Raw genomic sequence first — 17,956 nt, 5'->3', positions numbered from 1 at the left:
GCGGGAAGGACGATCGACAAAGACTAGACAGGACAAGCGCTTGTCGTCTAGTGTTTGTCGACCATCCTTCCCGCGCTATGCTTCTAGTGTAACTACGTATTACCAACCAGCCCAAACCTATACCCTTCTGAAAAAGAGGCTTTATTTTTCAACATGCATGTTAGTTTTAATATGAACGCATGAAAATGAAGGTAAATATAAGCTGCAAAATAAAACCCGTAAGTGTCAATACTCAGCTGGATATTATGAAATGAAATGGAGGGCATAGTTTGTGTTAGCAAAGCAAAATCATCAGTGGTCTGAGCAAGCAGTGCTGGTGCAAATTGACTGTGAAGCACTGATCGCAAGGAATGCATTTTTAACATATAGTCACTGCATTATGCAATTCTTAACCTTTCAGCTTTTGGTAGCTGCCTAACAGAAATAAAAAGGCCTATTGCTACATCTGTCGTATGACATGAATGGGCAGAACTGTGCCCTTGCCCTGACAATTGCATTCTCTTGCCAAGACGGTTATCTGTTATGATAACAGATAACAGATATCTGTTATGATGGCAATTGTGTGCAGCAGAATGCTGCATGTAGTCACACAATACACTTCAGTACTTGTGATGTAGGCCCGTGCACAGGTGCCAGAGAGTCAAGGTTATCAGTTGCAGCAATATGTTAGTTGCCACAACAATGTATGGGGCCACTTTCAGATATGATTCCATGCTTGGGATGTATAGGTTGTTGGCATCTTTTTCACGTAAACGACAAGATTTTCTTTGCTTTCCTGGGATGTTTCGCAGATAACTGCAGCTGATAAAAAATGAACTTCGTAAGTATGAGGACATACATTCCTCTAACCTTAATTTACTCTTATCTTGCTGAAGCATATTTTTATTGTCTGTTTTCACTCTGATTACATTTACATACCTGCCAACTCTCCCAAATTTTTCGTAACGCCTACGAATTTGGGCTCACATTAACATTTTACGAATGTTGTGACATCTACAACAAATAAATTCTGTTCGCAAAAGAGGTTCACTCGTTGATCTGCGAGCCTTTCATTCGAATTCTTCTAATAGTGAAAGGACGCACAAGGGGTACTTGCTTTGAGCAAGTTTATAGAGAATAGTTGCTGATGCGATATCGACAACAGAATAGTTTTACAAGAAGCCATTGCGATTTTAAAAAAATTTGTTGCTTGTCAGTTCTTGCGGTGGCAAGCTTGCTGCTGCTTGTGTGTTGTTGAAAGGCTGTTGATAAAATAAAGTCTGTATCCCTTAAAAGGTGTGCGTCTAGGGCAAACTACTGCATTTACTCAAATCTAACGCGCACATTTTTCCCGATAAAACGGGCCTGAAAATTGTTTGTGCATTAGAATCGAGTACGACCCTAAATCTATGTTACCATATCACCATCGGCATTTCAAAATTGCCGCCTCGTATGCACTTAGAGCCTAGCTTATGCCTAGCTGCCCTAGCGTCCTCCATGTGCTGTAGTACATGTGCCAAGGTGCGTGCATCTAAATGTCATACAAAAATCCCTCGCGTGACCTGATCCTAGATACTTAGGGACAGGATCGTTTAGGGACTTTTGAGAAGGTGTGATAGTGGCGCCAAGCGATGCTGTGGCGTGTTCATTGTCAGCGTGATAGCTCTCTGGCCCGCTCCCCGCGCCGGCTGTTCAGCGTTGCTTGTGTGATTATGCTTGCGTTGCTTGTGTGTTGGTTGTGGGTTCGATGTTGGCGGAAATCCACGAGTAGTGGTGGTGTGGCAGTGTGGCTTTGGCCTTGGTGAGCTCTGGCAGTACAGAATCTGCGTTGTGTGACCAATGTTCCTTGAGAATCCGGCAGTGGGGATGATTGAAATGTCGCAGCGCAGTTCAGTGAGCTGCAATGCGGCATCGCCGTGTCTGCCCTTGCTTAACGGACATCGAGGGATGTTCTGCTTTCTACAAGTCACGTAAATGTGACTGTGTCATGCAAACGATTATCATGCAAATGACATTTGGTACGGAAGAACGTGAACAAGCGGTGTGTTAGCATCGTAAATTTCATGCTAGGCAAGAAACGCATCACAATCCCGCGACAGCCGCTAATGAGATCAAAACGGGAGCACATGTCTGTGAACGCACAACTGGAGCTCGAAAGCCACCCCTTCTCCTCCACCACCCCGTTGCACGGCTGCACCACTCATTACACAAACCACACAGTACACAAACCAAACATTCGGCGCTGAACAGCAAATGGTTGATGCAGTCATATTTACGTGACTTGTAGAGAGCAGTATCATAAGAAGCCAACAAACACTGACACCAAGAACAACATAAGGGAAATTACTTGTGCTTAATAAATGAAATAAAAAAAACGATAAATTAATGGAAATGAAACTGGATGAAAAAACAACTTGCCGCAGTTGGGGACCGAACCCGCAACCTTCGCATAGAACAGAACATCCCTCAGTGTTTGTTAAGCAAAGGCGGACACGGCGACGCCACATCTCAATTCACTGAACTGTGCTGCGACATTTCAATCGTCACCACCACTAGATTCTCAAGGAACACAGGTCACACAACGCAGAATCTGTACTGCCAGAACCCACCGAGGCCAAAGCCGCACTGCCACACCACCGCTACTCGTCGATTTCCGCCAACACAGAGCCTACAACCAACATACAAGCAAAACAAGCACAATCACATAAGCAACGTTAAACAATGCACGGTCGGCACGGGGCGCGGGCCAGAGAGCGATCATGTCTACAATGAACACGCCACGGCGTCGTTTGGCGCCACCATCGTGCCTTCTCAAAAGTCCCTAAACGAACCTGTCTCTAGGTATCTAGGATCAGGTCACGTGAGGGATTCTTGTACAACATTTAGACGCATGCGTGCTAAGGTTAGTCCACCGTCCATCTTCCCGTTTCTGCATTTGCTCCGTCAGCATGGAAGTGCCGACTGTGAAGACACTCCTAGTGTTCCATCACGATGCCGCAATTAAAAGGAAAGTGATCACTTGTGCGGAGACGGGCGGAAATTGGGCCGCATCAAGGGCATTCCGAGTTCGCGAAACTTGCGTGCGGGACTGGCACAAACAGGAGAGGCGTTCTACTCCACCAGATGCTGCGTAGGCACGGCTGCGCGGCCCCTACCTTGAAAGCAATCTGCGATGGAGACAGTCCACGCACCTAAGCGCACCGTGCTGTTTTCTCCTCTCGTCGCTTAGTTCACACTGAAGCGAGAGGCTGCACAAAGGTCAATTCGCTCACTCCTGCTGCCGGACTTTCTCACTCCGGCATTCTGATATAAAGTTTCCATATAAAGTTTATATAAAGTTTATAAAGCGGTCATTGAGTGAAACGTGTTCGTATTTGCTTTTGCGCGCGTGACACCATGCTTGTTAATTAGTAAGCGAATGTTTAAAAGTTTATACAGCCGGTAAAACTACCATCCTTAATTTTCGTGTAGCAGTCGATGCTTCGACTTTCGGGTAAAACTGCTACTTTTTTAATTTATCGCAACTTTAGTGCATTGCGAGTAAATCTTTGTTTTTCCATATGAGAGAGAGTTTTATTTCTGTATGAAATGATGAGGTGCGTGGCACTGTAAAGGACTTTCCTCCTTTTAGGTCACAGCAAACAGGTGTAAGTTACAATTGAGTGCGTGTTAGAATAGAGTAAATACGGTATTTAAAAAATTCTCATTAACCCCCCCCCCCCCCCCCATTCCCCCCCGGCCTCATCCTCGGTATAGGATCTGTGGGATTTTATTAACTTGCATGTTCACAGGTAGGCAGGTATGCATTTCAACCATTGCAGTGCAGCGCATATTCTGTTTGCAAATGGCCACAGTCATATTGTGTAACTTCGATGCAAGATGACAATTTCATACTGCTTTTGCTCATAACCTCTTGAATGCTTTTTCAGCCATAAAAATTATTGTTTAAATGTGTGATGCCGCCATCATGTAACAGTTGTGTGGCTTCTCAGGTAACTGAAAGAACTGTAAGAACTCTCCGCACCTGCTACAAGAGGACCTGAATGTCACCATTGTGTGAAAGGTGCTGATAAATAGAATGAGGAGCAACAGCAGCACATTATACATGCTCTCTGTTTAACAATGTTTTAGACTATTTTATGCAGTTTAAAGTTTAGTTAAGAGAGCCATGCTACTGTGATTGTTACACACATTTTTCACCTCAAATCTGCTGAACTGCTGTGCTGCTGAGCTTGAGGTTGTACGTTCAATTCTGGCCACGGCAGCCCCATTTTGCCCCCATGAAAATGCAAGAATACTCATGTGCTTAAATTTAGGTGGACATTAAAGAACCCAAGGTGGTCAAAATTAATCTGTTGTCCTCCTCAACTGCGTGCCTCATAATCATATCCAGAAAAAGGGGGTTTAACTGAGGGGCCCGATTTTTATTAATCGTAAGAAGCCAACAAAGAAACCAAGGACAATGTAGGGGAAATTACTTGTACTTATTAATTTAATCAAAGATGTGATAACTTAATGGAAATGAAAGAGGATGAAAAAGCAACTTGCCACAGGTTGGGAACGATCCCACATATTTTTTTCATAGCGCATGCAATGCTCTTGACAATTGAGCTACCGCGGCACTGTTTTCCCATCCGCTTTCTGATTAATCAAAATCGGGTCCCTTGGTTAACCACCTTTCTTCTCGTTTATTGTATAACGGGGGTCTTAAATCCGGCAACATTGATGCCTTCAAATAGCATGTATGGGTTTATTGACCAGTTGCCTTCTCCCAAAAAGATCACATACTCGCGACGCCTGTGGCACAAAGGATGTTCCATATCTGCCACCAAGGTTTGTGAGTGGTGGTGCTGGCTAACACTCCCAGGGTTAGTTCTAGTAGTAAAACATAAATGCTCTGGAAAGTGGCTGGGAAAATGGTGCTGCGGTAGCTCAATTGGTTAGAGCATCACACGCGTAATGCGGAGATGTGGGATCGTTCCCCACCTGCAGCAAGTTGTTTCTTCATCTACTTTAATTTCCACTAATTTATCATTTTTTTATATTAAATTAATAAGTACAAGTAATTTCCCCATATGTTGTCCTTGGTGTCTTTGTTTGTTGGCTTCTTGTGATATTATCTTGTCATAGTTTTGACACCTAAAACCCCAGAATTTAATTAAATCTCAGCTCCTACCATAATAATCTTACTTGTTAAATGATGTTTTATTAGGCTCTCTTACCATTTTGGTTCCTAAGTATTCACTTTCCTTAGAGAAACAAGTTTCTGTGCATGAAAGCTTCAGGCTTGTTCCCCTACCATCTCTGTGCAGGGGAGCACCAGTTTGTATTCAATGACACGCCCAGCTGTGAGGTGGTGCACGGCAGCCTCTATGGCTGTCTGCGTGCACTTTTTGGCCTCTCAGTGGTTGGCATCCTAGTGTGTATCTTCTCCTCCATGCTTGTCTACCAGCTGCTCAGCCACGAGCGCAAGAAGGTCTACCTCGAACAGGTTCTCAAACCCCTTCCCGTTTTATGCATGTGCTATCTGCATGAACTGAAACACGGAACGGGGTAATTAAAACATGTCTTATATGATCATGACTGACTCGGAAGGTGCTGCAATATGTCACTGTGTATCCGGGGCTGTATTTCTGATTGATCACATTTGGGAATGTCACTTCTAGTTTACTTTGGTTGGCTAATTTGGTGAGGTTGATGTAGCAAGAGCAGTGGCTCATCTCCTGTCAGTGTATGTTTTCATATTGCATAGTTCTCAAGTACACCGACAGGACGCCGATTGCGCCCTTGAGGCATTTGCACTGCGTGAATCGCTCAAGAGTGGAAGCACAGTTAAACCACAATATAACAATGTCTGTAAAATAGGCAGTTTGCATCAGTATATTGAAATTTGGTTATATATTGAAATTCAACCTTTTATGCAAATGAGTACTTTTGCTAATAGAATTATGTTACTCGGAAGGGGCAGCAAAATTTTGAATTATTGGGAAATTGGGCAAAAAAGTATTTTCAATGAGAAATATTTCTTTTTTTTATTTCGTTCAGTTTGAGAATCAGCAACCAAAGATACAGTTTCATGCTGTGTCTGCAATATCTTCACATCGGCCGAATGAAGCAAAGCCATCCACGCTTTTGTGCCTATACCTCCTCCGTGACTGATAGTGCTCCTCGCACTGGAACGCACTATCATGAAAAGCACCCGCAGCAGTGAATGCTTCATCTGCCTTTCACTTCGAGTCTCCATAACTCGAGGTTATGCAGTCTACTGCATTAAACACCTGAGAAGACAGTGCACATGTCACTCCATCTTGACAAGCCCACTCTTTGCACCTGTACCTCGCGATGTCTGATTACAGTATTTACCTGATTCTAGCACTCACCTTTTTCTTTCAAGGAAATTGGGCTGAAAATTCCCTCAGAGGTGGAATCGAATAGAATAGCAAAATTGCCATCGCGACGTTCGTATGCTTTACTGTGTAACACAAGATTATTGTGGCGAAGCTGACTTTAGGAATCAGCCACCACTGAGCAACATGCTTGACCCCTTGCCATTTCTCTTGCTAAAAATAGCAGGTGCGCATTTGATTTCTGCCTTGTTTAGGAGCTTCAATGTCATTTCTACATTAGTTTTCTACTTTAGACTCGTAGAAACTGGGGGCGCAATTGATTTGAGGGCATGTAAGATTAGGGCAAATCCTGCAAAACGAATCAGCAGTGTGTTTTGGCATATTTTCTGCATATTGTTTGAATCGACATGCCAGATAAGTAAATCTGCCAGATAATTCAAACTTGTCAGGCGCGTCAGGGTCAAATTAATGGAAGTTGACTGTATTTAAAGTTTTGCATTCTTGAACTTAGCTAATTAGTTAACTAATCGCACTACAAAAAATTACCTGAGTAACTCGGTATTACTACAAACAATATCCCATAAGTCACAATCGCTTAAAGTGTACCACATCTTCTTAAACCTTGGTTCAAGTAATGTGAAACACCCAGTATGTTGTACGATCCAGGAATACTTTGTTTAGCGCAAAACAACAGACACAAGAAAGACGACAGGACAAGGCGCTACGTACGATGCTGGCTCTTAACCACAGTGCCACAAGGTTTGCTTTTCCTGAGCATTTATGTGCTAACTGCAGAGCCCACCAGTGACATGCATGGGATTTTAAGCCTGTTTTTCAGTGACTACGAAATGCATTACTTTACTGTCCAGCGTGTTCTGCTTCCTTCATTATTTTCGCATCTTCTAAAGAATTGAATAGTTTAAAGATTAAAGGTGCCTTGTGAACCAAGTTAAAAAGAAACACTGCATTGCTTGTAAAATCTTTGTTGCTTCAATAATGTGGACTCGCTGGCTGTATTGCTGGGGCTGTAGTTGTTACTCTATTGTATTTAATGCTGCTTTCCTGCATGGCATATGACTCGATTTACTGTGTCTTGGCAGAATTAACCCCTGCTGTGCCCTCTTGCGCAGCTGGAGCTTCGTCGAAGGCTGCTGTACCGCCGTCATCCCAATCACGGCCTCTGTGCCTGCTATGGTGATATGTGCCACCCATGGCCCTTGTGGGACATGCTTGACTACCGGCTGCTGGCACCGCAGCAGCAGGGTTCGCACGATCGCCCCAGCCCTGAAGAGCTTATCAGTGTCGCTGGCCCCTCGCGGAGTCGCACAGCTGCTCTCCGCCGCCGCCGGCCGCCACTCTGGTGGCTGCCATGGACGCGTCGTGGCACTCGCTCCTCTTCGTCGCAGCCTGGTTGCAACGCGGTTGAGCGGCTGCTTGTTAGAGATGGCTGGCGCTGCAGCTCACCTGCTGAGCTCGTGGGCCCTCCCGGCAGTTCGCCGAGCCCTTGGCGCAACGGCTGTACCCATGGTGGTGGTTCACGTGCAGCTGAAGCCCGGGGAGTGTCATCACGCAGTGCTGCGGCAGCAGTGCGTGCTGCACACCGGCGTACACGGTCCAATGATGGAGTGTTCCACCATCTCCAGATGAACCCCCGGTATGGTCCTCAGTCATTCCCCGACCCACCGTGCAGCTATACAGAGATCCCTGCATACCTGTGGGGTCCGCCACCGCCCTACTCACAGCCGCCGTCTCTGGAAGACGTGGCATGTCTCGGTGGGGAAAATTCTCCACCGGAAGCAAGCCACTGCAGTGTAGCAGAAGGTGCACTCCAGGGCGAAGGCTGCTCCTCCAAGAGAAGCACTCCATCAGCCGAGAGGCATGTTGTGGTCACCATTGGCGGTGACTTCCCAGAGGTGCACTGCCGGGCGACAACAACGGCACGCGACGGGAAGCATAGAACAACGGGGAGCAGCTCATTCATTGTTGAGGTGCCTTGCTTTCTTCACAAGGGGGGTCTGGTGTTCCACACTTTGCCCGCTCGCAGTCGGCGCAAGCGGCAACCAAGCCCATTCAAGTCCTTGTCAAACATTCCACTGTGCATATCAAGGAGGCTAAGTCTTTTGCGGCATGAAAACATTCGCAATGGTGGAAGCCTTGCATTCCTCCGTGGCAGGAAGGCATCAGCCTTAGAGTGGCCGGAAGAGAACACCATAATCTCTGAACTTGGCCACACAATTCGCGTCATCTGTGAGAAGCCTCCTAAGCAGACGTCCATTGAGGAGAGCAGCAACAATGCCACGGAAACAGCCACACCAACTGTTGTGACGCTGCCGTTGGAGACAAGCCAGCTTGCGCCCACAACAGAGCCTTCCTGGGTGCCTGTGGCCAGTGTTAAAGTGTTGGCCCCAGTGCATGCACACTCCATGCCCAACCTCAGCATAACAGCGTCGTCGGGTTCCTTGCGTGTTTCGCACCACAATGAGGAGGAGGAAGAGGACGAGGAAACATGGACATCACGAGACTTTGCAGACACCGGCAGTGATGGTAGCCAGCTCTCAGATGCCACGTCAGCCCCCTCTATTCCCGACGAAGAGGAATATGTCTACGAGGGGGAGTCTAGTCAGGCCAGCGCAGTGCCTCCGCCATTGCCACCAAAGTGTCTCACGTGGGGGGAGAGGCGGCAGAGGTATGTGGTTTTGTCCAAACGTCAAGGCTTGCCGCCTCTGCCCATGGCCAGGGACCCAGTGACATTCCTACTCGAGACTGGTAGCTGTTGTGCGTGCCCTTCACAGCCACAGGCACGTGCTGTGGTTCCGCCACCAGAGACAACGTCTGGCTCAACCGCTTGGGGCACAGAGGCTCAGTGGCTGAACAGGCGTTTTTGCAGTGACGACGTGGAAAATGAATCGCTGAATGGCTCACGATGCTGACGTCCAGCCTCCGCACACCTGTACAGTACACCCTAGCCGGCTTGCACCTGCTTGTTTTAATGATGCAGGGGTGCCCCTCCTGTGACTAGAAGTGCATCAAAAAACATTTTGCAAGGTACAGTAGTGCAGGTGGCAATGGCGGCATGTGTTACGGATTGTTGACCCTCCACCAACCCTCTTTTTACAGCGTAGGAGCTGAAAGCGTTTCCACCATGTTGAGCATGCCAGCACAGTGTTGCCTCCGCCTCTTCCTTGAGTCTCTGTGTGGATCTTCCATATCACATATGCTTTTAAGAGAATTGTAGTACTCCCAACATGGCGCTTGTTGCAGATTACTGCAGTGGCACTGTTCTGCAAACTTCCTTGAGTATTGAAGCATTTTAACTTTTAACCAAACGTCAGCTTCAATAATATATTTCTGTATAGTACTTGAAAAGCTTTTAATTACAGTGCTGTCACACTGATGTGCTGCTGCCAGGTTGTTGTTTTGCAGTTTTAATGAACAACCCCTCACTTTGTTATACCTGAGTATTGTGGTGCTTTTTTGCATTTATTTACTGTTCATAATGTGTAGCATCCAGCATATGCTGTACTTGATGTTAATTGTGCTGATCTGATGGTGCTTTTAGGAAATATGTTGCACTGCTCACTTTTACCTTTCATTTCATAAACTAAAGGGACACTTAAGAGAAACACAAAACTCTGTTTATTCTGAAAAGGTTTTTTTTTTAAATTGATTTTTGTTAATTTCACGGTAATAGGTTGTAGTAGAAGAGATAATTAAAGGGGCCCTGAACCACTCCTCAGGCATACGCTGCTGTGAACATCTCGGCCAAGTTTTGCTGTCGTACACGATGCGTGGAGCTTGTAAGCGGATTGCGAAGTCGCCTTTCTCTCAACGTTCTATTTTTAACAGAAGGCTCTGTCCTCATTCTCTTCCATACGCTTTATTTAGTCATCGTACGCTTTAGTTCATCATTTCCTTAGACGGCTACTATAATCGTTGATAGCTGACATAAAGCTGCGGTTGGCTAACATGCCATAGATACTGCGGCCGCCGCAGGGTGTTGCCAAGAGTCTACTGGCTAAGCGTGCTGTGGCTCGCTGCAGTTAAACATAAGTTGCGTTTGGCTTATGTTTAGCACATCACAGGCACCAAAGGCGGAGCGTTGTGGGCACGGCTCACTGCGCCGTAGTCTTGGCGTTGCAAGGCATTGAAGAAGCAATGGGAGCACAGTGGAGGCTGTGTTTGATTGCCAATAATTGCGCCTGTGCTGAATGCATTGCAGTACTTTTTGTGGCAAAGTATTTCTGAAACAGCTTATATTCACTTCAAATGCATTTCTCCACTTCGATAAAAAATGCTTCAGGGCTCCTTTAATGTCAAAGTTGAATATTTTGGATTTTGTGCTGAATCCGTGGCACTAGTACATCTTTGTGATGGATTTCAAACTATTTTCTCTTATTTGGAGCAATGTGGCTCTGCAAAAAGCCATGAAACTTGCTATGTTCACTATTTGGGTCTTTAAGGATACAGTGTAGACCATTTCAATGGATAAAATGTTGACTAGGCCTGAGCAGATTCAGTCAAAATCTACGACTTCAAGGCGGCATTGCCATCATCTTTTATTTGTCTTTCGTAGCTTACTTGGCCTCCTCTCCTCGTAAGTTTTTTTTTTTTTTTGTATTTTAGTACGGTAACTGACGAATACAGCTCAAATATCCTTTTCTCTTTAGTGTCCTTTTAAGTACGTTGGAGACTTCAACATGTACTTTCTAAGGTTACAAGTTACCCGCCATGGTAGCTTAGTGGCTATGGCGTTATGCTGCTGAGCTTGGGGGTTTGAACCCGGCCGCATTTCAATGGGGAAAAAATGCAAGAATGCACATGTACTTAGGTTTAGGTGCAGGTGAAAGAACCCCAGGAGGCCAAAGTTAATCTGTAGTCCCACACTACGGCATGTGTCACACCATAGTTTGGCATGTGAAACTGCAGAATTAAACAAAAATGTTAAGGTTACAAGTTTGCTTGATCCTTTGACAACACCCGGGCAACTTGCAATAGAGGTTGTGCTATAAACCAAAGATACAATTTGGACGACAATGTGAAAGTTTTTTATTCTGACAGCTGCCAGTAAGAGACAGGCAGGTCCAAAGATCAATCCTTCTTTACTTGTTTCTGTGTGTTTCGAAGTGAAAGAGCCTTGTACAAGGTGTATGTGACAGAGAAAAATGCCACAAACCCCAGCATCACAGTTCTTCTGTGTTCCTATAAAAGAATAAAGCACGGTGTCAACAGAGCTTGCTTGTGTACAAAGCACCAAGGGAAACAGGCTTGCAGGAATATACAAGTCTTCAACAGTGAGTATGTTTGGTTTCTTATTTACGGAAATTTGGACTAGTTGCCATTTCTTAAATTATGGTGCCACAGAAAAACACCAAATGGCACGTGTGTTCACCATGCTTTCTTTTCCCGTTTAGCATTTTTCTGCAGCGCCATCACCTAAGAACATACTCTTGGTTCTTGTTGACAGTGTCGTTTTGCCTCGATTTCAGAGTAACATTTAGACACCTGTCCAGTAGGTCATGTAAAATGACTGATCACTGATCAGGTATGTAATTATTTTGGGCCTAATATCCAATTTGCTCTTGCATTACTGATTGTGTGCTTTAACCCTGTAATGCCCAAGCATATTTCCACATCAAGGAAAATTGGAACAAATTGTTGACGTTCATTTCTGGTCGTGGAGAGTACAGGTGTAGAAAAAAATGTTTTTTTCCAGCTACAACTTAATTACTAATTAGTAATCAGCTTGTTAAACTATCTTCCGCAGAAGCTTCACTGCAAGATATCAAAAATGCAACTATGGTCTTTTCCTTAAGTTTCCTGTGCTTCAATCGGCATTTTGAGGCATTAAACTCTGCGTAGCATACATGATACATTGGGCATTACAGGGTCTATGGGCATTACTGGAGTTAAATTTGGTCTGCATATAGGAACATTTGTTTTAATTTTGGAATTTGTACAAATCTCCTAACAGTGCTACTTTGCGATTTAGCAACAGCTTTTGCATACAAGTAGGTGTGAAAACACTTTACAATGACTTTACTTGCAGCTGAAAAAGGTTTTAATGGTGGTACGTGCAACTATCCGTCGCCTTTTTCTTTTCAACAGTGGACTCTCGAAAAAAAAAAAAAAAAAAAAAAGGCTATACTTGTGATGCTAAAGTAACAGGAAGTGCAGAATTTAGGAGGACACAGTATAAATGATGGTGCTTGTGGTTTGTCGATGCTGCATCCTCGCAAGTTCCACGCTACCCGCTGCCATAGGATCATACCAATTAGCCCGATCAAATTGCCTGTTAGGCTGTACCTGTGAATTTGGTTCGTTTCATTAGCTTGCCATGACTAAACCTTTTAATAATTTGACTAATGTTCACTAGTCTACTTGAATGAAACTGCCTTGTCAAGTCTGTCCCAAAGCATGCAGAACCCTATGGCATAAGCCATTTCAAAATGATCTGGTAAAGTACAAGACTGCAAAGATCATGCAAATGATGGCCACTAGTACCTAACAACTTTGTAACCTCTCCTTTCACAGCTTGCATTTGCTTTTTACAAATGTGGAGACTGCTCTACAATTCAGCACTAGTGAACTTATCTAAAAAACAGTGATAGAGATGTGTGACGTTCTTGTGACATAGTATGAAAATTAAATGAAAAGGCAATGCTGTGATACCAAGGCTTTTATCCTCGTGAACACTCTTGTACTAGAATTAGTATGTGCATTGCCTTCAACCCTTTTCAAATTTAGCTTGAAAGTGATTGCATAAGATATTCACCCCAGATATAAAGTCGGGTGCATGTGGAACTGTGGCAGTGGTTAAAGCACATTCTTGTCACCAGCTCCCGTGAAAAGCAACACTAATATGGTCTACACCGTTGTGTTGGCACAGACGATTAAAAGTACCTGTGAAGTGCATTTAGAACACCACAATTTGACACATAAATCCAAAATGTCGCACCAACATCCCAATTTAAGCAAAGAATATTTTTTTACAGCAAGAGACTGGAGGAAACTTACTTTCTTTACCTAATTGTAGATACTGCCTTCAGCATTAAAAAAGGGCGCATAAAATTTTAAAAATGTGTTTTAAGAGTTAAATAACTTGAAAAGCAATTATGATCCTAAACTGTTACCAGGTCTTTAGAGGTTATAGGTTTACTTCATCTGCATAAGGCTATAAATGCATGCTAGAATTTTTTTAAAGAAGTGCACACCAGCAAAAGCCACACCATGGTGGTTATGGTACACTGTCAGAGCAGTGACTGCTTGTTCAGTCCTTTGAAATTTATACCTTATGCCTTACAAGGGTGCACATTTGTGTAAAGGAATTTGTAAATTCTGTACAAGTGACATTAATTCCTTGGTAACATAGGGACACGGTTAAGCCGAGCCTTGGTCATGGTCTGTCACAGTAAAGCTTCGTTGCAGAGTAAACCTAACTGCATTTATGCTACATGTGGTTGCTGTGATGAAGAGACATACTGCAGTTGGGGTGACTATGCATATATAGTAACTACTGTAGGCCTAACACATTCATTTGAAGTTACCTGTGTCTATATAACTAGGTATTATGTCTCTTATTGTGTTAGCACGACTTCAAGCTTTTTGGTAAAATCTTGCTTAAGGTAAAATCTTGCTTTGGTAAATCTTGCCATGTGGGCCCATCCCAGCAGCAGTGGCCCATAACCCTGTAAGGCAGAGGCTTCAAGCACTCAGGGAAAGTGAGGCGAACACTGCATACATTCTTTGGAATCGCACATACAGCATACGTTTCAATAAAGAACCAGCACAAAAACATCCTGACAAATAACACATGATAAGGTGCCCCTGCACATGCTTTCCGGTAAAGGTTACTGTTGTGACGGCAGCTTGCGACGTGCGGCGTGACGTCCTTAGCCTTTCGTACATAAAAGAACCAGCCTAGCAACTGATTTCAGTGTTGCAGCACCACTATAGGTGGCAGTATGCTGTCAAAATTATCATTACTCGAGTTACAATAAAGCATTTCATAACCCCTTGAGCACTTGTAGTGGTGGTTTTCAACAGCTTAACTGGACATCCACTTTCGCAGGGCTGGGATGGTGAGTTAATTTTTATTGGTAATCATTAACATTTACTTTTTATAATGCAGTAAAATCTAGAGGCCGGTGTCGGGGTATGCAAGAACATAGTGTGTCGCCAGCAAGGTTTCTGCTGGTGACTACGTATATAGATTTGTTGCCTGTAATGAACATTAACATGGTATTTTGCTGGGCTAGTAGCACATGGACTGGTTGAGCTACCATAACGTTACACACGGACGAAAGAATGAAGACGAGAACTCTGCCGACTACCAAATTAATTATTGAATAGATGCAGAAACTCATCTAGTGGTGAAAAAAAGAACAGAAAAAATTTCTTACAATGTATCTAAATGATGTTTCTACCATGGCTTGTGCAACATGTAACGTGAGGCTGGTTGAGCCAGTCTACTGCAATGAACTTTTGCAAATGTGGACAGTACAGCATTTAAGTAGAGAACAATGCTTTAGTACAATTCAGCAGTGAACTTATTGTGTGAAAAGTAGTGTCATAGCACAAGGCTGGTACTTGGTGTGGTTAACCTGAATTTGGAAGGATCCTGGGGGTGCAAACTTGCTTATATAGACATACTAACCTAATCTGAATGCTTTAAGCTCATTTGAACAATTGCTGACTTGCAATATGTCATCCAAAGTGTCAATGGTGAACCAGCAAGGTGAGCAGCTGCAGCTGTTGGCGCGTTGAGCGGCTCCAGCACTCTTCAACACAGCCGGCGGGGCGGAAGCTTCTACGCTTTCCTTCCTCCATGGAAGCAGGTTATACATAACAGTGAATATGGCACACTGACGTCATCCTAGTCGCCATATTGGAGAACCATCATGGTGAGAAGCTGCGTCTTTGATGTCACGTGCAAGCTATCTACAGGCAACTTCCTAGGTTCCACTCTCTATGTTGCTGCTGCTTGTATCCATTTTAGCAGCCATTCAAGAAAGTGCCGAGCTGAAGTTTTGTCTCGTATATAAGTTCAGCAGAACCTTCTTAACATGTTCTTCACTCCCATGTTTTACATGATACGTCACTGAAGGTTGTCCCAGATATGTCACGGTGCATTTGTGATATTTGCTTCATGAAAAATGTTTGATAGGTTCTATGACATTACTTGTACAAAGAAAAGTTGTTGCTTGTTGAAAGTAATTCTATGAATGAAGTGGTCTACGTTGCCCTAGGGAGAAGTATGGTGCCTTCGGCGATTCAGACAGCAGATTTTCAATTTTTTTTTCTGCTTGGTAAATATTCACAAACCAGACAATGTTCATGACACTGTTGCAAGGTTGTGCATAAACTGGCAGCAACTCACCTTAAGGAAGTCTGCAATTTTTTCAACTAACTTGTCGCTGCAAAGGAAGAAGACAGGTTCTTGTAGTTGATCATAGCATCAGAAGAATGCAAGGTGATACGAGCACAAAGGAGGAGTTTATAAAAACTTCTGGAGCGGTAGTCTCTATGTCTTCCTGCAAGGACAAGTGAAGCCACGTGCAAACACAACTTAGCTTGAAAAAGCAGGCCATGCCTGCAGGAACTAGGATCTAGCGTTTTGTTATTTTCTAAATTTTTTTCTAGAATAAATTAAGAAAAATTCCCTTGTTGGTTGCCAGAACACAGATGTTGGTGAAATGTGGTTATAACGGTCAACAAAATAAAATTTGTCTCTATGTTCACTGCTCATCAGAAAACATATGAAACTTATACACATGTCAAGGAAGGTTCACAAGACCCATTTGATGACTGCAGTTGGGTGTACAGTACACACTTCCTCCAGCCAGGTAGGGCTGTGTCCTTCGTTGATCACTTTCTGGGATGCTTTCACTTTTGTGTGATGTAGCATCCGGTGCAACATTTCATTGGAGTGATGTCCAATTCAGCAAACATTCTGCTTGCTGGCTTAGGCAATCGGTGTTCAGTGAAAGTCTCCACTGTGAAAGTCATCAATCCAGAACAGAGAACATCATGCCCACGATATGGCCCCTGGCTGCCATTGCTGCTCATATGAAAATGTCTGTGGCTTCACTTTTCCAAGGGGACATCCACTCTAGAAGGTTATTCTGTAACTTCCTTGAGTGAAACTGTCTTACAATGGTGTCTGAAGCACTGGCACTGGATGGGCCTTCATGTTTTTGTACAAGCCATCCACAAAATTCTTCAATGATTTGATCTCCAGCTTCTTGACATTGTACTTGTACATTTTACCTAACCGGAAGCTGCAAAAGAAAAATTAAAACATGAGTTTGTGCCAAATAAAACTGACCATGAGTTTCAAATGGTTCCTTAGCAACTGCACTAACAAAAGGATGGTGGGGCATTCCTTGATTGAAAACCTTTCCACCAGGCCTGGAGAACGATCAATGTCGACTTTGGCAACAGTTGTGGTACCTTTAACCCTAAAATTGGAGAGGAAAGTGATTGATTATGAGAACAAGATTGAGTGCAATTATCGTTTTATATAGTTGCTCTAAGTGACAGGTGTTAACTTACTGCGACGATAGCCCCTCCAGCACGCCAGTTGCCGAATCTTTTTTCACGCATTTGTCTGTGTGGCTGTTACGTCGAAACAAATGTTAGCTAGTGTTATACAAAGAAGTGCTGGCTAGTAACTGTAGGAGAGCGACTCACAACACCACAAGCCAGTTGCCCGTAGTGGCTCCTGTCGCAGCCTGTGTAAGATGCTCGAAGGAATTGTCATCCAGGGCCTTTACTGAAGGCTCCAAGCTCTGGCCGATCCATTCCAGTATGCTGTCGGGGTCGTGGCGACCTGAGAAGATTGAGAATGTGCTAGTAGGACCAACCACTGCAGCTATTTTAGAAAGATTAACAAGAAAAGTTTTTACGCAAACCAAACCTTCGAAAAGAGCAGGAACCGATTGTCGAAAGAAGAGAAGCGTCGGGCGAGACGTGACGCCGTAACGTTCTTCAATCTGCGGTTTGCTAACCACTTTCACAACACCAACTCCATAGTCTTCGCTTAGCTCCTGCTGTTTTGCATTCAAAATCTGTTCTAGTTCGACGCAATCCGTGCAGGTGCAGCATTCTTGCGCTGAAAATAAGTTGGAGAACCACTACTTACAATGTCTGCAAGCACTCCACTGCAATATCCATAATTTGATTAATAAAAACATGATAGTACGCACTGAATATTACGACCACGCGATCGTGTTTTGCAACAGTAATGAGGAACTTCTCAAGATCAGGGTCAGAGGAAACAGCGAACACGCATTTTGCTGCTAAGAGCACAGTTAGTGTCACAAAAATTTTGTGAAACATGGTAAAAGCCTTAGATACACGTGAGAACATGAAAGTGTTTTGCTTGCTTGCCGATCCGGGCGTCGGGCCATGCGTTTTCTTCCAACGCGACACAAGGCAGCAGGTGGTTTGGTCTCGTTTGTGTTTGTTTTCATAACGAGAAGAGTAGAGATCAGGTCAGTGTGTGTATGAAGTAAAAAATATAGAGAGAGTGCGCTTAGTGTCAGCTTGAAATTTAGCAACGTGCGCCTTTTTTTTTGTTATTTTGAATTCGATAAATGTGGACCACAAGAAATGCAGACGACAGCGCAGAG

General features: G+C 44.0%; 2 protein-coding genes across 5 annotated transcripts in view; one reads left to right on the top strand and one right to left on the bottom strand.

The window, feature by feature from the left end:
* The window catches only part of LOC126531585 (uncharacterized), a 31,696-nt gene extending 20,190 nt beyond the window's left edge, over positions 1-11,506 (top strand). For both annotated transcript variants that reach the window (XM_050179164.2, XM_050179163.2), the window contains exons 6-7: positions 5,292-5,470; positions 7,457-11,506. In XM_050179164.2, the coding sequence (XP_050035121.1) occupies positions 5,292-5,470; positions 7,457-9,256 (1,979 nt within the window). In that variant the 3' untranslated portion in view covers positions 9,257-11,506. The remainder of the gene's footprint in view (positions 1-5,291; positions 5,471-7,456) is intronic.
* LOC126531587 (thioredoxin domain-containing protein 5) lies at positions 11,356-17,782 on the bottom strand. Of its 3 annotated transcripts, XR_008612723.2 has the most exons (9): positions 17,531-17,778; positions 17,242-17,436; positions 17,016-17,154; positions 16,878-16,940; positions 16,688-16,783; positions 16,478-16,603; positions 15,703-15,739; positions 13,099-13,226; positions 11,356-11,525 (listed from the first exon to the last, which is right to left on the bottom strand). XR_008612723.2 is itself a non-coding variant. In XM_050179166.2 (8 exons), the coding sequence occupies exons 1-8, from the start codon at positions 17,691-17,693 to the stop codon at positions 11,415-11,417; spliced, it is 930 nt and encodes a 309-aa protein (XP_050035123.1). In that variant the 5' UTR covers positions 17,694-17,773; the 3' UTR covers positions 11,356-11,414. The 3 variants fall into 3 exon arrangements, 2 of the variants coding, with proteins under 2 accessions (XP_050035123.1, XP_054927246.1); XM_050179166.2 differs by lacking the exon at positions 13,099-13,226 and having other exon boundaries at positions 17,531-17,773; XM_055071271.2 differs by lacking the exons at positions 11,356-11,525; positions 13,099-13,226; positions 15,703-15,739; positions 16,478-16,603 and adding an exon at positions 15,747-15,856 and having other exon boundaries at positions 16,651-16,783; positions 17,531-17,782.
* Between the last annotated feature and the right edge of the window lie 174 nt (positions 17,783-17,956).

The sequence above is a fragment of the Dermacentor andersoni genome, chromosome 5, assembly GCF_023375885.2.
Source record: "Dermacentor andersoni chromosome 5, qqDerAnde1_hic_scaffold, whole genome shotgun sequence".
In the NCBI taxonomy this organism is placed as follows: Eukaryota; Metazoa; Arthropoda; class Arachnida; order Ixodida; family Ixodidae; genus Dermacentor; species Dermacentor andersoni.
This window is presented reverse-complemented; position numbering and strand designations above follow the sequence as displayed.